Source organism: Sminthopsis crassicaudata, chromosome 6 (assembly GCF_048593235.1).
Source record: "Sminthopsis crassicaudata isolate SCR6 chromosome 6, ASM4859323v1, whole genome shotgun sequence".
NCBI lineage: Eukaryota > Metazoa > Chordata > Mammalia > Dasyuromorphia > Dasyuridae > Sminthopsis > Sminthopsis crassicaudata.
This window is the reverse complement of record NC_133622.1, coordinates 93,472,773-93,490,681: the sequence shown is the minus strand read 5'-3', so window position 1 is coordinate 93,490,681 and position 17,909 is coordinate 93,472,773. Positions and strand designations below refer to the sequence as shown.

Genomic DNA, 17,909 nt, shown 5'->3' with positions numbered 1-17,909 from the left:
TTTCTCCCTTCCTTATCGCAGTTTTGCCCTAAATGGTTCATCTCCTTTGTTATTCTCTCTCTTCTCTACTATCAGCCATATGTCAACTTGATCATTTCTCCCTCCTCTTCAGATGGAATTTACTGTTCTTTTCCCTTCCAAGCTGGGGCCTAGCTTTGTGATTAAAGTAATCCATCTATATACCTACACCCTTTCACCTCCCCCCAAACCAAGGCAGAGAAGTATTGTAGGATACATTTGTAAGCTTATTCTGCATTATTATCATTTTTTTCTATCACTTTCTTAACAAAGCGTTCAAGAAAACAATAAATCAAGCCCTGTAGCATTTGCCAAATGAGATATAAATGCTCACACAGAAAATTTAATGAAATAGCTTCAGCACATTCTCGTCCCCAGACATCCTCCCATACTGTATATGGATGATGCCTTATGAAAACATAGTTCCTGGAACAGGAGAGACTTTTGGTACCTATTCACAAAATTGTTCATTTACAATGAATTTATAGTGCTTAGTACCTGATGAAATCTTGATAAATCTTTGTTAGTTGAGTGAATGACTTACTTTAGTAAGCTTTTTTTCCCTTAAATGGGTAGTTTCTCTGTGTGTTTTATGTGTATGTGTTAATCCAATTGTTTCTTATTTCATTAAAGAATTATGGAAAATATGAGAAGATATGTATGCTAGACTGCTAGATGGCTCAGTGGATAGAATGCTGGGTATGGAGTCAGAAAGGCTTGTGTTGAGATCAAATCTGACCTCAGACATTTATTAGCTGTGTGGACCCTGGCAAGTTACTTATCCCTGTTTGCTTCCATTTCCCCATTTATAAAATGAGTCACAGAAGGAAATGGCAAACCATTCCAATATCTTTGACAAGAAAACCCCAAACGATATCACAAAGAATAGGATATAACTGAAATGACTGAATAACTCATATTAAACATCAGACAATACATCAGTACAGTGATCCCAGGAGATCCTGATGAAAGATATGGTTTAGAGTCTTTAGGGTAGCCATTAAATATTTGAAGTTCTGAGGAAAGATGGAACTTTCTAGGGAAAAGGAAGCAACAATGTGGAAACCTAGTGCTTCCTAGTACCATTGATTTCAGAGCTGGAAGGGACATTGGTCATTTATGTCAACCACCTCTTTTTTAACTTACCTGAGGGGATAAGTAACCTCTGTTCTTGCAACTAAACATCCAACTGTGCCTCCAACTTGCCCAGGTTGAATGGAGCTGCAGAGAACCCTGATTTCCTAGAGGAGTTTTTAATTTACAACTGAACAACAAAAGATGTTTTTTTTTTCCTCTTTATAATTGAATTATCTTTTTATGACAATATTTTGTTTCAATCTGGTTCTTCTCTTAGAGCAACACATTTTTCAGTTACAAATGTTATGTAAATTGCTACACAATCAAGTGTATTGTCATTCTACCACATTGCCCTAAGTGTTTGACATGGCAAATAGGCTTTGCTAGTTTAAACAACTCAGACATGTTAACTGGCATGAATAACTTGCTGGTTCACACTGTATCCCATTGCCCTTGGCAAATAAAAGATGGCAGGATTTAGGTTTAAACAGTCAAAATAAACCATTGAAGAATTTCTCCAGTACATTAAGACAAAAACAGATTCTCTCCTCTTCTCTCCTTATATATAGTATCATCTTTTAGGATATCAAGTGTTTTATTAATATTTTTAACATGGATATATCCTCAAAAAATTCTAGATTTTTTTCCTGTCTTCTTCCTTGGTCATTTCTGCCTCTTTCCCTCACTCTATTCTTGTACAAAGCTAAAAAGCTTCATACAAGACATCTGCCTTTGTTCTCCTCATCCTACTTCAGCAGCATCCCAGTCTTATGGAAAACATGAATGAGAAAAACAGAGAAAGTTGTTAAAGACAATTACATATTCTCTAAAGAGGGGCAGGAATGATCCTACCCTACCCTAGTGCTGGAAGTCACAAATTCAGATAATTGAAAACATAGACCTATGGTGAATAGCATCTACTCTCCAATTCCTATCAGATAGAAAAACTAGCCTGTTCATTCCTTCCCTATCAGATTTATAACAACCACTTTATAATACTACTAATAATATAATATAATACTATAATACTAATATAATACTACTACCCTTACTATCTCAGGATATTGAGTTATCTCTTCTCGTTTTTGTTGTAGAGGGGTTTGGAACTCCCTATTAATTTGTAACCTATTAAGGTTTATCTCTACCCCTCCTTGTAATGTCCTAGTTAGATTTCTGGAGGCCTTAAGACCAGCCTTCGTTTCAGCAGAATAATCACCACAAGAATAATCAGGAATAAAGTCCAAAGTCTTTATTATCTCCTTCACAGTCTGTCTCCTTCACCTGGGACCTGGCTAGCTTTCTGGAGGCCCTCCGGAATGGGTCTTGGTTTCAGTGGAGAAATGCAAGAGGCAGGAGAGCCACCATGAGGCTGGCCAAGTCTTCTCTGTTGCTGAGTTTGTCCCCAGTTTATATATTCTATTACAATTACATCATTACAGTATAGCGAGTAAAAAACAACATTATTTCACTGGGGAACCATTATTTGTTGTAAGATTAAATCAATCATACTGAACTAGAGAATTCATTTGCTAAACTAGATAACCATTGTCTTATTGATTCCACTGAGTTAATATCTTGTTATAGGATTAAGTCAATCATACAGAGTTCTTGCCCTTTACACCTCCTTTTTTACTTTCTCTTCCTTTTCTATTTCATTTGCAAATTCAACTAACACAGCTTTTTAAATGTCTCCCTAATCTATGCTTCTAATCCTGACTAATGTTCTGAGTTTTAGACATGCAAGGGCAAGGTTTCCCACTGAATCCAGAGCCATCTCCATTCATCCTGATCTATATGTTACCACTGGACCCAGATGGCTCTGGAGGAGAAAGTAAGGCAGGTGACCTTGTTTATCTCTCTTGCTTACATCCAATTCACTTGCATTTCATGACGTCATCTCTCTGATGTGATCTTTTTCAAGAAAGTAGTATAAACAATAACATCTGAGTTTTAGACATAGATTTTTACTGCCTGACTATTGTAATATCTTCCTGAGAGTTCTTCCCTCCTTCGTTCTCTTCATTGGTGATCCATGATCCCACTGCCGGAATAATATTGATTTTGAAGAGACTTGGCCATATAACTCTCCTCCTTGGAAATGTTCATTAGCTCCTTAAGACCTTCTAAAGTAAAGTTCAATATTTTCTTCTTGATTGGGATCATCCACAATCTAGCACTACCTTACTTTTTTACACTTATCTCATGTTACTTTCTCAGTATATTCCGTGTTCCAGTTAATTGTGGTTACTTTCCTCACCTCTCGCTCCCATACTATAAGACATTTTATTCTGTCTACATTGATTATTATATCTCTGGGATGGAATAACCTCGCTTATACATCTTCTCTACCTATTAGCATCCTACACATCATCCAAGTCCTGGGACAAATGTTACTTCCTCTGGAAGCTGTCCCTCATTTCAACTCATGATAATTTTTTTCTACTTTTACAGTGGAATGAGATAGCAAAAATAAAAATACAAATCATTACCCCAAATTAGGGGACTATTTTCCTTTCTACTATTTTGGTTGCTGAAATATTTGCTCTCTTTCACTTCACATTTAACTGGGCCATCTCTGGTAGATGAAATGATTCACTTGCTTGCAAAAAACAGCACTTTGTTGCTGAGCCACTGTTGGTGTCTTCTCAGTTCATTGGACTTGACCTTTTGCAAACTCTGGCATGACCTGAGTTCATTATGTCCTGATCTTTAAGAACTCATCAGGTCATAGCCTACTCCATTCTAACTTAAATACTCCCTACCTGACACAATAGGAAAGATGTAGATACAATAAAGACAGATGCAGGAAGACTGCTAGGTGTTGACTGGAGCTAGAAAAATAAGTAGATGCTAACTCTCTCTCCCCCCACCAGAGGTTTAGAGCAATCCTTGTCTCCTCACTCAAATTTTGCCAGGCAGGAAAAAGAAAGACACCTCCTATCACATTGAACTTTTCTCCTTCACTATCATGTTCTGTTGTATATTATAGTCATTTGGATCCAGATCAAATCACTCTTCTTAAAAGAGGCTAAATCTAATATATATTATATATATATATATATATATATATGTATCTTTCAACACCATCTCTCTCTCTCTCTCTCTCTCTCTCTCTCTCTCTCTCTCTCTCTCTCTCTCTCTCTCTCTCTCTCTCTCTGTAAACATCCAAAAAAACCCTTGCTGAATGAATGCTTAATTTCATGCTCTCATTTGACCAACCCATATATAGTATTATCAACATATCTAAAGGAATAAATGTTTTCTTTAGGATGGTCATGCAGAAGGGATTCATAAGAACTATTCATTTATTCAGGGAGAGGTCAAAATTACTTGGTTTATATTTCATAAGGATTTGACTTTATTCATTTATTTATTTATGTATTTGCAAAGAAATAGGGGTTAAGTGGTTTGTCCTAGGTCACACTGCTGGTGTCAAGTGTTTGGAGCCAGATTTGTATTTAAGTCCTCCCTGACCCTAGGGCTGGTCCTCTATCCACTGTACCTCCTGGTTGTCCCCATGATTTATCTTTATACATTTACTTGCTATTCTTATGTGAATACTTTATTAGTGCTATTTTGATATCTCCCCTGCTCTTTCTCATTCCAAGTTTATCCTCATGTCTTCTCCCTTCCTTATACTCAAAACTGGAGTAAAACTCAACTATTCTCTACTTTCTGAATATGCCTTTTGCTTTATATCCTTCCTGTCTTTACCAGTTATTTTCTCCTTCCCTCTTTCTGTCTGTTGAATTCCTATTCATTCTATTACCTGCCATCCGCCCTCAAAGGTCAATTAACCTTTTTGATCATCAGTTCCTCATCTGTAGGGAAAAAAAAGGAAGAAAAGCTATATGCTCTCTAAGATTGCTTCTATTTCAAAATCAATGATTCTGTCACCTTCTCTGTAAAGCTTTCCTTTATTCTTCCCTTCACCCCTTTAGTTATATGGCATTTCCATCCTTAGTCATTCCTTACTATGTTGATTTTGATTTTGACTTGTATTTTCCTGTGTTCATAGATTAAAAACTTAATGAAAGCTGGGATTGCATTTCATTTAAACTTTATATATCCTCCAATGCCTAGCAAAGTGGTTTGAGTACAGATAAATGTTTGTTGACTTTGAATACATACAGAAAAAAGTCAATGTGACATAAAGCCCAAGCATTGTCATAGTTGATTAACTGATGATCCCCATCATCTTGGTTCCTGGTGAATGAGAAATGTAAACTTAAATTTTTTTTATCTATTTTCTTTCTCTCCAACCAAAAATATGAGTGAGGTGGGCAGAACAGCTATAATCTATGTGAAAAGGAAATTCTAGGTTATGTACCAAGTTTTCCTTCCAAGTGAAATTCACATGTCTGTTGCCATCACAATCTTCTTTGCTCTGCCAAGAACACAGCATGTTTGAGTTTCAAGGTACTGGTGGCCTCTGCCAAAAATAAAAATAAAATATATTATTAGAGTTAGTTTTGTATCATCTCTCTGGATATGTATAAACATACTTCTGATTTATGAAACCATTCAATACAGAATAATCAATTATGAGAAATAGAAAATAGCTTCGTAAGTGGAAATGGGACATTTTGCAAATTGTAAGAGAAATTTGTAACCAATTTTAATAAGGAGAACAAGTCATTTAAAAATAGCTCAAATAGGTTTAACTGTACTTGGACCAATTTTTTTAGATATTCTAAGACCTGGAAATGAAGGACCACAGACTTTGTAAACTCTATCAATTGTTAAAAGATTCATAGAAAACAAATTACTTTTAATATTGTTCACACTAAAAAATGTACTCTTTTGCCACTCATCCCTTGCATGTGTATATAGCTATAAATGAATGAATAAAACATTTATTAAGCACTTGCTATATGCAAAACACTGTTCTAAGTGTTAATGATACAAATAGAAAAAATGAAGAGATTGCCTGTTTTCAAAGAGCTTACATGCCACAGGAGGAAATATCACATGAAATATTTCAGATGCAAGTTAGATGGAAAGGTGACAGTCCTTAGGGTGTAGAGGCAAAATAGATGGGAATTCTTCTTTAATGTTATTTCCCTTGATCAAATCATACTAGCTTCTGATATTGAAGGACTTGTCAATACCAGGAATTTTGGTGACAAGAACTTTGTTTTGGGGAGTCTTGAGTAGCTGTGGCTGTAGCACCCACAGGAGCAGTTGCCAGGATGCATCTCCACAGGGTTTGGAAGCATTCCTCTTCTCAAGATTCTTGGGTTAATTCCGAAGTCATTTCTGTGAAAGATGAAGGGGACATGATGGTCATGCTGGTATTGGTGGTGGCTTGACCTGCCTGAAACATACTGCTACCTATCTTTCCTTTGGGACACTTGGATGCTTCAGTTACACTGGCTTGTCTAACAGTTGGTGGGAATGACTGACCTTTTCTCCACAGCAGTTGCTTCTTAGCAAGGATTAGGCAAAAGCAGACTTGGTGTTCTGGGGAGGAAGTTGCTGTTGCTCTGCTGTTGCTCACAGGGTTCTTGTGCTTATCCTTGGTGCGCCCATTGGTCAGCCCTTGTTGCTTATGTTGATGAGAAAGGTAGGCATCTCTACAATGATTTCTCCCCTTGATGATGACTATGGATGTTGATCTAAAGATGAGTCTGTTGATTGGTAGACAATGCCATTCTTCAGCCTTTTGGATTCATGGTCCAGGACTGTCATATAGGTTATATTTACCAAAGGGTTATTATTGGTCCATTAGCTTACCTGTCTGCTATGGCCACAGAGTTCACTTTTTTCCTCCATTCAGCTGCCTCTCAAATTTATTTTTGTGCATTGGTATTAGAAAACTGAGTTGTGGAATGTGAATTAATGTTTGCAGATCCATTACAACAAATAGAAAGATGTCTCTGATAATAATGATCTAAGATATCATAGGAATACATACCTAGAACTGGAAGAAACCTCTAAAAACAAATTATCTCATACCCTTATTTTACAAATGAGAAAACTGAGGCCCAGGGAGGCTAAGTAATTTGCCCAAAGTCACAGAGGCAGTTTATGTCAGAAGCAGAATTTGAACACATATCCTTTGACTTCTGAGATAAATAGATATGCAGATATAAATATATTTTTCTTCATTGTATCATCTTCATATTGGAAAGATAAAAACATTTTATCACAGTTACAATGTCTAAGATGATTTTCTTTTATATGAATGACATCAAGTAACCTATTCTTGTTTCTTTAAGGCATAAAATGGTCTGTTAATACTCCATTCCCAATTACTACTATCAACTCTGGTGACTTTAACCCTAAATAGTTCTCCAGTTTAAGTGAGGGGTCTGTTTTTCAGGGATAAGATGTACACTTGGATAAAAATATGTGCTTTGGGAGGGGCAACTAAGATTACTCATAGGGGGAAGTGGATGGAATGTGGCTCACATTTGATTTACAGTTATTCGTTCACAACAGCTTTATGAAGTAGGTAGTCTAAGTATTCCTATTTTTTTTATAAAACCTGTTAAAGAAGAATTAGGACTTGTCTTTGAATTCATAACTATTTTCAACTGATTTCAAAATATCTTGCCTAAGGAACTGGAAACTGAGTGCATGCTCATCTTTTGGAGAATGGCTAAATAAGTTATGGTATATGCATATTCTATAAGAAATAATTAGTAAGATGATTTCAGAGAGGCTTGGAGAGACTTACATGAATTGATGCTAAGTGAAGTGAGAAGAACCAGGAGAACATTGTACACAGAAACTGCACGATTATATGATATCAATTCTGATGGACATGACTCTTTTTAAAAGCAAGGTGATTCAGACAAGTTCCAATGTTCTTGTGATGAAGAGAGCCATCTGCACCCAGAGAGAGGACTGTAGGAACTGAATATGAATCACAACATAGTATTTTCACTTTTTAATTGTTGTTTGCTTGCATTTTTTTCTTTCTCATTTTTTCTTTTTGATTTGATTTTTCTTGTGCAGCATGATAATTGTGGAAATATGTATAGAAGAATTTCACATATTTTAACAGCTATTGGATTGCTTGCCATCTAAGGAAGGGTGGGGGGGAGAAAGGAGAGAAAATTTTTGGAACACAAGATTTTGCAAGAATGAATGTTGACTTTCCACAAAAATAAAGTCAGATCTAACCAATTGGAAAAATATTACGTTCTCTTGGATAGGTCAAGTGAATATTATAAAGATGACAATACTACCTAAACTAGTCTATTTATTTAGTGCTATACCAATCAGACTACCCAAAAAACTATTTTAATGACCTAGAAAAAATAATAACAAAATTCATCTGAAAGAACAAAAGGTCAAGACTTTTAAGGGAACTAATGAAAAAAAAATCAAATGAAGGTGGCCTAGCTGTACCAGATCTAAAACTATATTATAAAGCAGTGGTCACCAAAACCATTTGGTATTGGCTAAGAAAGACTAGTTGATCAGTGGAATAGTTTAGGTTCACAGAACAAAATAATCAATAACTTTAATAATTTAGTATTTGACAAACCCAAAGACCACAGCTTTTGGGATAAGAATTCATTGTTTGACAAAAACTTCTGGGAAAATTGGAAATTAGTATGGCAGAAACTAGGCATTGACCCACATATAACATCGTGAACCAAGATAAGGTAAAAATGGATTCATGATCTAGGCATAAAGAATGAGATTATAAATAAATTAGAAGAACATAGGATAGTTTACCTCTCAGACTTGGGGAGGAGGAAGGAATTTGTGACCAAAGAACTAGAGATCATTATTGATAACAAAATAGAAAAATTTGGTTATATCAAATTAAAAAGCTTTTGTGCAAACAAAAGTAATGCAGACATGATTAAAAGGGAAGAAATAAACTGGGAAAACATTTTTATAGTCAAGGGTTCTGATAAAGGTCTCATTTCCAAAATATTTAGAGAATTGACTCTAATTTATAAGAAATCAAGCCAATCCCCAATTGATAAATGGTCAAAGGATATGAATAGACAATTTTCAGATGAAGAAATAGAAACTATTTCTAGCCATATGAAAAGATGCTCCAAGTCATTATTAATCAGAGAAATGCAAATTAAGACTACTCGGAGATACTACTACACACCTGTCAGATTGGCTAGGATGACGGGAACAAATAATGATGAATGTTGGAGGGGAAGTGGGAAAACTGGGACACTGATGCATTGCTGGTGGAATTGTGAACAAATCCAACCATTCTGGAGAGCAATTTGGAACTATGCTCAAAAAGTTATCAAACTGTACATACCCTTTGATCCAGCAGTGCTACTACTGGGCTTATATCCCAAAGAGATCTTAAAGAAGGGAAAGGGACCTGCATGTGCAAGAATGTTTGTGGCAGCCCTTTTTGTAGTGGCTAGAAAGTGGAAATTGAATGGATGCCCATCAATTGGAGAATGGCTGAATAAGTTGTGGTATATACATCTTATGGGATATTATTGTTCTGTAAGAAATGACTAGTGATGACTTCAGAAAGGCTTGGAGAAACTTACATGAACTGATGCTGAGTGAAATGAGCAGGACCAGATCATAATATACTTCAACAACAATACTATATGATGATCAATTCTGATGGAGTTGGCTTTCTTCAACAATAAGATGAACCAAGTCAGTTCCATTTGTTCAATAATGAAGAGAACCAGTTATACCCAGTGAATTATGGGAATTATGGGAAATGAATATTAACCACAACATAGCATTTCCACTCCCTCTGTTTTTGTCCGCTTGCATTTTTTATTTCCATCTCAGGTTATTTTTACCTTATTTCTAAATCCGATTTTTCTTGTGCAGCAAAATAACTATATGGATATGTATACATATATTTTATTTAGCATATACTTTAACATATTTAACATATATTGGTCTACCTGCCAACTAGGCGAAGAGGTAGGGGAAAGGAGGGGAAAAGTTGGAGCAGAAGTTTTTGCAAGTGTCAAAGCTGAAAAATTACCCATGCATATATCTTGTAAATGAAAAGCTATAATAAAAAAAAGAATGAATATTGAAAATTACTTTTCCATATATTTTGAAAATAAAAACTTTTAAAAATAATAACAAAAAATCTTGCCTAATTACTTTAAAGCTAACTGCGTAGTTATGTATTATGAAATTAAATATAGGACATTACAAATATATACTATTGTAGAGGTTACTTATTTATTAGATCTGGAATGAAATGATATATTATGCTAGTTTCCTCCAGAACTTTTTTCGTTCTGCTAGTATTTTTTTAAACATGAATATACTGAAAATAAAAGTGCAAAGTAACAGTAATCAATATGTTAAAATATTTAACATAACTAAAAGGAGGTGTAATTAACACTGAATATGGGCTAATTGAGTGTGATTTAGCTCCAGGTCAAATTACTTAGTTCTTAGCAACAGCTTTAAAATATATAACATGGAATGGAAACAAAGACCTAATGGAGGTGACACATTTTTAAAAAATAAGCTTTGTAGGTGCATAAAAACTCTTAATTCATGGATTTACTATTTGTTTTCCCAGTTGTAGACAGACAATAACTGCTTTATGATTGTGACAATAATTCTATGGGTGTTAGTATGTGAGACTCAATCTTGGATCAGGGTTTCTTATTTAAGATTGAGATCTAGCCAGGATTGTCAACATTATCCAGTTTATTCTTTGTTTAGCTCTCTTAACCCTTTTTGGCTTCTATGATTCTTGACTCATTGCAATTTATAGTTTTGGCTTCTATTTCCTGTATGATTGATTTGTTAATAGTAGACTCACTTCTTCAACCTAACTTTTTCCTTGATGAGACTATACTTCAGACACCAACTCTTTGCCCTGTAATTCATCTATCGATTTTAACATAATTAGTCTTAGACTATTGATTGTCAAATGAAATAAAGATTGATCACATCATTAAAGAAAGCAGTGTTGCTCATATGATGTTGTATGTTGCATTGTTCAAGTTCCATTATATGTATGTGTGCTATACATAATGTTTATATTCAGATGTGTATTTTATGTGTATATATATGAATTTATTGAATATATAATTGTGTGTGGTATATATATATATATACACATATATATACACATATGTACGTATGTATATATGCGTGTGTATAGACTAGAGATAGAGAATGAATCATAACTTTGTAGACTGAATTATGGGTGTTTGAAAGATGGATCTAGACTGTTATGTTATAGCACAGTTTAATTTAGAAGTTGTGTAGGAATCCATATAAGGAATCCATCCTGGAAAAAAATACCTTTCATTTTAAAGAACTGAATAGCTATTAATTTTTGTTTTTTAAATCAAGTAAGGTAGACAGTTGGTGGAGATGGTATTGCACAGTGGAAAAAGCACTAGGCCAGACATCAGAGTGTCTGGATTTGAACATGCCTTGTAATGTTCCCTTCATGATCCTAGACAAAGCACAACATCTTTGGGCCTCAATTTATTCATTTGTAAAATGAGTTGGCTGAATATGGTTATCTCTAAGGTCCCTTCTAGTTCTGGATCCTTATCTGTAATCTATTACCCCATTTAATACACACATATCTAGGAAGTTTACATACTTATATTTTGTAGATATATGTTAGTATAAAGATAAAGACAAGTTTCTAATCTAGTGGCTTGTGTTGAAGTAGGAAAAAATAGGATATTCATAAATTTACTTATATGTTACATATACATGAATTCAATTTGCATTTATTATCAAAACCATTTTTATAAACATTTAGTACTATTCCATAGATCTACAATGAGTGTGCAAAATACACACACAGACACATGTATATTTATGTCTCTCTATACAAAATCATAACAGAAAACATTACCCATGCAATTAACCATTCAAAATTTAGACACATTATTCTAAACCACAGTAATTTACATATAAAATAGTATTTCTGTTAATGAAATGTTTTTCTGCAGTATATATGGGTATTATGGAATATAATGATTCATTATTCCAATCTGGCTAAATTAGCTAATTTGGCTAAAAATGTAAAAATGGCTCTCTTCTTGGGTCTTTCAAGTTCCCATTCTCATATATAACTCACATTTCTTATTTAAAAAAAAATAGAAGTTTCACGCCAAGTTGGATATAGTAATATTACTTGAAATGATCTAGACCTGTTTCCATCTTCCATTTCAGAACATAAGCATCTCATTGATTTTCATTACAATGGATCCTCAGAAAATTAGAATTTTGGATTTTTAGCTTTTTAATTGAAGAGTTATTAAGATCAATATTTCTGATTTTTTTCCTTTATAGGATTGATATTTTCAAGTATGTGATCTACGGTGTAGCAGCTGCCTTCTTTGTGTATGGAATTTTGCTGATGGTGGAAGGATTTTTTACAACTGGTGCCATCAAAGATCTCTATGGAGATTTCAAAATCACCACTTGTGGCAGATGTGTGAGCGCTTGGGTATGTAATTGCATGAACTTTTAAATTATTCCCTTTTAAATTGCACAAATATTTAAATGTGTTTACCAAAGTATTAGAAGATTTATTTTTGCCCTTCCTTTCCAATAAGAGAGGGGTGAGGAAGGATGAGTTGCTGTGATAATCCAGCCATCATTGGAGATAGGATTCTGGTTAGAGAGAATCAGTTGGATGGCCATCAAATACTAGACCTGTAACCATCTCAAATTAACTACTCAGTCTCCTCCCCACCCCACCAGTGGAGTGGCAATATAGTGAGTATTACTAGAACAGGGATATGAAGCCAACCTATTTTTGTTTACTTAACACTTTATAAAAGCCTATTGGGTAAAAAGTGAATATTGTAAGCTCCCTTTTCTTTTAAAGTCGTGGAATTGAAGGTTGTGAGCAAACAACTAAAACAAACAAAATATCAACTATCTCCTATCATTATTCATTTTAGTCTTACTTACATAGGTTCTATCCCTCAACATCCACTATTACATTGTAAACAAACTGCTCTTCTTATTAGACCTCTTCTGTCACATAACCTTTCCATCTCCTTGAAATCATGGAAATCTAATTATAATATGCAGATCCTCTCTAGCACCATGGGCTCTTTCAGGCTTCCTTACTCACTGACCTCAATTAGAACGAAGGGTTGGTCTATTCCTTTTTTCTTCACTGCCCCTCTCATTTATGAATCCCTTCAAAATTTCTCCTTTTAAGTAGTTCATATTATCCGAATTTATCATCTTTTGGAAATTTTTCTTGTAATTATATACTGATGTTATATATAGGTCAATCTTCCTCTTTCTCCATGGCTAAAATACCATTCTTCTCTATGTTCCAAACCCTTATATACTTTTAGTATATAAGTTGACAATTGTTCCAAACAGATCACTCTCCAAATTTATCAGCCTCCACATTTCCTTCAATCCACCTCAGCCATACAAAGATGATAAGAACTGTGTTTTCATCCTCATCCCCTTCCCCCTTCCCCTCCTTCTCCCCTTCCTCCTCCCCCTCCCCCTCCTCTTCTTTATCTCCTTCCCCCTCCCCCTCCCCTTCCCCCCCCTCTCTCTCCCTTCCCTCTCTCCTTCCCTCCCTCCCTCCCTCCAAGACTGAAACCAAGCTTTTCAAAATTATTCTGTTCAAGATAGAACACATTATCTTTCTCTAGACCCTGATATCTACTCCTTTTCTTAACTTCCCTTTTTTCTGTTGAGGGCATCACCATACTTCCTGCAACTAAATTCACAATTTCAGAATCATTGCTAATTCCTCCTTCCTCTTTACTTCCTTCTATCAAATTAGTTGCCTAATCCTGTTGACTATACTATCACATTTCTTGCATCTATCCCCTTCTTTTCACTCTCATTGTTATTCTCCTAGTTCAAGCCACATCCTTTCTTGTCTAGATTATTGTAACAGTCGTTCTTATTTCTTCAAATTATGGTACACTGCTGCCAAATTACATTTCAAAAGTGAAAATCTGGGGTCATTTATTGCTCAAAAAACTTTTGTAGCTCTCTATTGCCTGCAGGACCAAATACAAATTCTTATTTGTCATTTAAAGCCTCTAACAATTTGGTTCCACACTATTATTCTAGACTTATTTTCATTACTCAACCCTCTAGTAGATAGACACAGATACACTCACTTCTCCATCTCTCTGTCTCTCTGTCTCTCCAATCAAGATAAACTAGACTTTTCACTAGCTCTATATATGATATCTTGCTCATTCCTTTGAGAAGACTGTCCTCTGTGACTACAAATGTTTTCATTCCTCAACTCCATTTTATATAGAAACCTAAGCATTTTTCAAAACACAATATCTCTCCTACGGTCATTAGTGATAGCAGTTGCTTGACTATGACAGAAGCAGAAACATTGCATACACAGCTTATCACTGAAGAATTTGGGGTGCTTTCTAAACTTACTGAGCTTTTCAGCCTTATTTTTTTTAATGAGTGTTTATGCATTCATCTTTACATTTCTTAAAGAGCTTAATAGTCTTTTATCACTTCTTAATCTAACAGCCACATTCAACTCTTTTCTTTTGGCTCAACAACAACCAAAGAATCACATTCTATTTTCTCTCTTGGTATTAATAACCTCTAATTTACCAATTGCTTTCTTACCAACTTATTTAGAGTCTGTTTTCTTTAATTTTTTACCTACCTGGCCTAGGCAAATATACCTTCTTTCTGAGGCCTCTTAAGATTGTAGTTCATTTATCCTGTTCTTATTCTTTCTCCTAAATTCTGTCATAGAAGTTTGAAGTGAATCTCAATCTGGAGATGGTTCCTTAAAATTTTCCTCATTTTCTCTTAAATTTATCTTCCCTAAATTCAGTTTCTGGCTTTGTTCTTAAATTCAATCTTTTATCCTTAAGGAGCAAATTACAAAGTGCCTTTGGAAACTAAGTATGAGGGATGAGTTAAAGATTAGTATTAAAGTTATCTTCAATATTTGCTGCCAAGCAGTGTCATTATGTTTCATGAGTTATTTTATTTTGCAAAGAGATCTGTAATTCTAAACTAGTTACAAGAGATTGTCCCAATTGTTTTCATTTTCTTTCTTCATTCTAAGAAGTCACAGATACAGAATCCAACAATTTTATAGTATTCTCCCAGCTTTAGTAATAGTATCTATTTTTAGTATATATGTAGCACATTGCCATATGTGTGTGTGTAGATATTTCTTAATTTGATATGACCACTAAAATTTAAAGCCTTTTAGCTGCCTATTTGCTACAATTACTAGTGGCAAACTGTTACTGTAACATCTTCAATATTATTAGAAAAAAAATTCAGAGTCAGGCACATTTCTAATCTTACTTAGCAAGTTAAAAAAAAAGTCATTAAATTTGATGACTAAAGGAATAAAAATCCTATTATTTTTTTTTTCTTTCTTTAAAAATCAAGGGAAAATTAAATAAATTTTCTTTTTTTTGTCCTCTCTAGGAGAAGGAACAATATTTCAGCTGATGTAAGAGTTTGGGCAAATTGTGCTTGGCATAAAAAAGTAGGCCATTCATATTCTTACCCTAAGGATATTTTGCTAAAAGAGTAGGCAATACATTTCCAAAGTCTCTGAATATTTAAAAATATATTCAAGAAATTTCCCTTTGTAGTATGTAAAGAAAATATATAAAAGGTCTAAATCTGGGTCAGTTTGAGTAAAATGAATATAGTATTTCCATTTCACAAAAGCTGATGAAACTCTTAACGTTCTGCATTTTCACATACAGTAAAAGATTATGAAAATCTTTTCTCAGTTACATTTTGGAACAAAGTGTGTTCTTGCATATAACAAATTTTTAATTCCCTTAGGATTATGGTAGGGGATAGGCTAAGACAGATCTATGAGTTACGAGACACTAGTTTATATTGCTATAAACATGGAATGTCCTACTTTGAGGCCTTATAGGGTCATCCTATTTTCTTGAGGCCATGAGAACAGAAACAAGCTATGATAGGTCTTACCGAGCTAGAAAGGCTTTGAGGTAGATTATATGGCAGCTGTTCTAGGACCTTTGCTACAATTCTGGGAGCTTAATCACTGAAATGGTCAGTATCTGACCACCAATTATTTCCTACTAACATTACTTCCCACTAAAATCTTAAATATGAGTATAAGTGGACACCTTCAAGAGAAATGTAAACATTCTCAGGTATTTGGCAAGTCTTTTGTTTTTCCTTCTATTATTCTATTCAGGAACCAAAAGTACGGGGCATTTTGATCTTCTTCATATAAAGGAAAGCAGACAGGAAAATGTAAAGAAGTGGAGGAATTTAAAACTAGAAAATGGTTGCTTAAGCAATTTAATTTGTCATTTGAAGGTTTCTATCAACAAAGCAAACATTTATACAAGTTAATATTAGGAAAAAAGGGAGATTTGAAGGCAATATTACAATTTCAATACCTATAAACATTTTTCTCTCTACTTTCTTCATTCAAGTGAACCCTGATTCTTCAATTCATTTTATCTCCTGTGACATTTGTCTCTCAATTCCAGGGAGGGAGTCTCACTCATTTTATATGTAAGACATATACTCCCTTTGCTGTCTTTTAAATCTTTATCCCTTATAGAGATCAGTTCTCTTCTTCTCTTGGTCCATTGAAGAAGTAGCAGATTGTGGGAAAGTGGTTCCAAATGTGGAGAAATAACAACAGGTGTTTTAGAGTCACAAGAGCTCTTTATTGGTTTGAAAAGACTTACAAGCAAAATAAAAAATGATTTTGGCTTTGAGGAAAGGAGTTTTTTAAAGGCCAGAGGATGAAGGTGTTGAGACTGAGAAAGGACCCTAAAAGGTAGGGGGTCACAGGCTGGTATTGTGAGGTGTCTCAAAAGAATTTTCAGGCTTGGACCCGTTTCCTAGTCAAGGGGCAAAGTTTATTGTAATTGTAATGCCAATTGAGGCGGTCTGAATTCCAAAAGACTACAGCAAAGAAACAGAAGCAAAGAGACACATTTATCTAGTTTTTCATATTATAGATATGCTAACTTTATGGCCCAGAGGTAGAACCAAGGAGTGGTCCCTGGAATTTGTCTATCACTGACAAGATCATCTATCTGACAGTCAGCAATGAACTAAGGAGTGGTCTATCCAGTATTTTCTCAGGAGTTTGATTTGTGGGACTATCCTGAGGCCAGAAGACTTTAGAATCAGATAGATTATTAGAATAATAGTATTCTTAGGTTGGGTGTGGGAGGTCTCAGGGTCAAATTCCAAACTAGAGGACTTAAAATCACTGACTTATTGTTACAACAGAAGTGCCCTAAGGTGAAGGGACATTAAAATTATTGTTGTCTCCTCTAGGAGCTATATATTACATCAAGGAGAAGTAAGGGTGGGATTTAGGGAGTTAGATTGTGTCCTAGTAGAAGACAAACTCCAGAATCAGGTAGCAAGATTACTCTCAGAAATTGGCTTATCTTTGACAATGGAAACTGGATAGACTTGATTAAAGTTGCACAGCATTCTTGACCATATTAACCTGAGTGAACTGATTAAAGATTATATCAGTCCTGCAAACTACATTTTTCTTGGCCTGTTCCACTGCTTTTTGGACCCTTGCTCTCTTCTGAGTAAACTCTTTTAACATGCTGAAGAGGGTCATTAATTATTAAATTTACTCTTTTGCTTTAAAAACCTGGCTTAAACAAACAAAAGATGATTATATCCCTGATCATCCTCCTCATGGAGGATCATTTTCCTTTTGATACCACCAGAACAAAAAAGGAGAGGTTGGCATTTTCCCCACTGTCACTAACATTCCATTCCTTTGCTTCTATTCCTACTTAATCCTTCTTAATCTTGAAATGTTCATTATTTTTTATTATTCCTCATGTATTACATTCTCCCTGCTCTTATCTATTGATTTCAAAGTCACTCTTGTAACT

The 17,909-nt window shown here is 34.6% G+C and overlaps 1 protein-coding gene across 3 annotated transcripts in view; it reads left to right on the top strand.

Annotated features, from left to right (window-relative positions):
• GPM6A (glycoprotein M6A) overlaps positions 1-17,909 on the top strand; it is a 484,462-nt gene that overhangs the window by 420,156 nt on the left and 46,397 nt on the right. For all 3 annotated transcript variants that reach the window (XM_074272707.1, XM_074272705.1, XM_074272706.1), the window contains exon 3: positions 12,343-12,499. In XM_074272707.1, the coding sequence (XP_074128808.1) occupies positions 12,343-12,499 (157 nt within the window). The remainder of the gene's footprint in view (positions 1-12,342; positions 12,500-17,909) is intronic.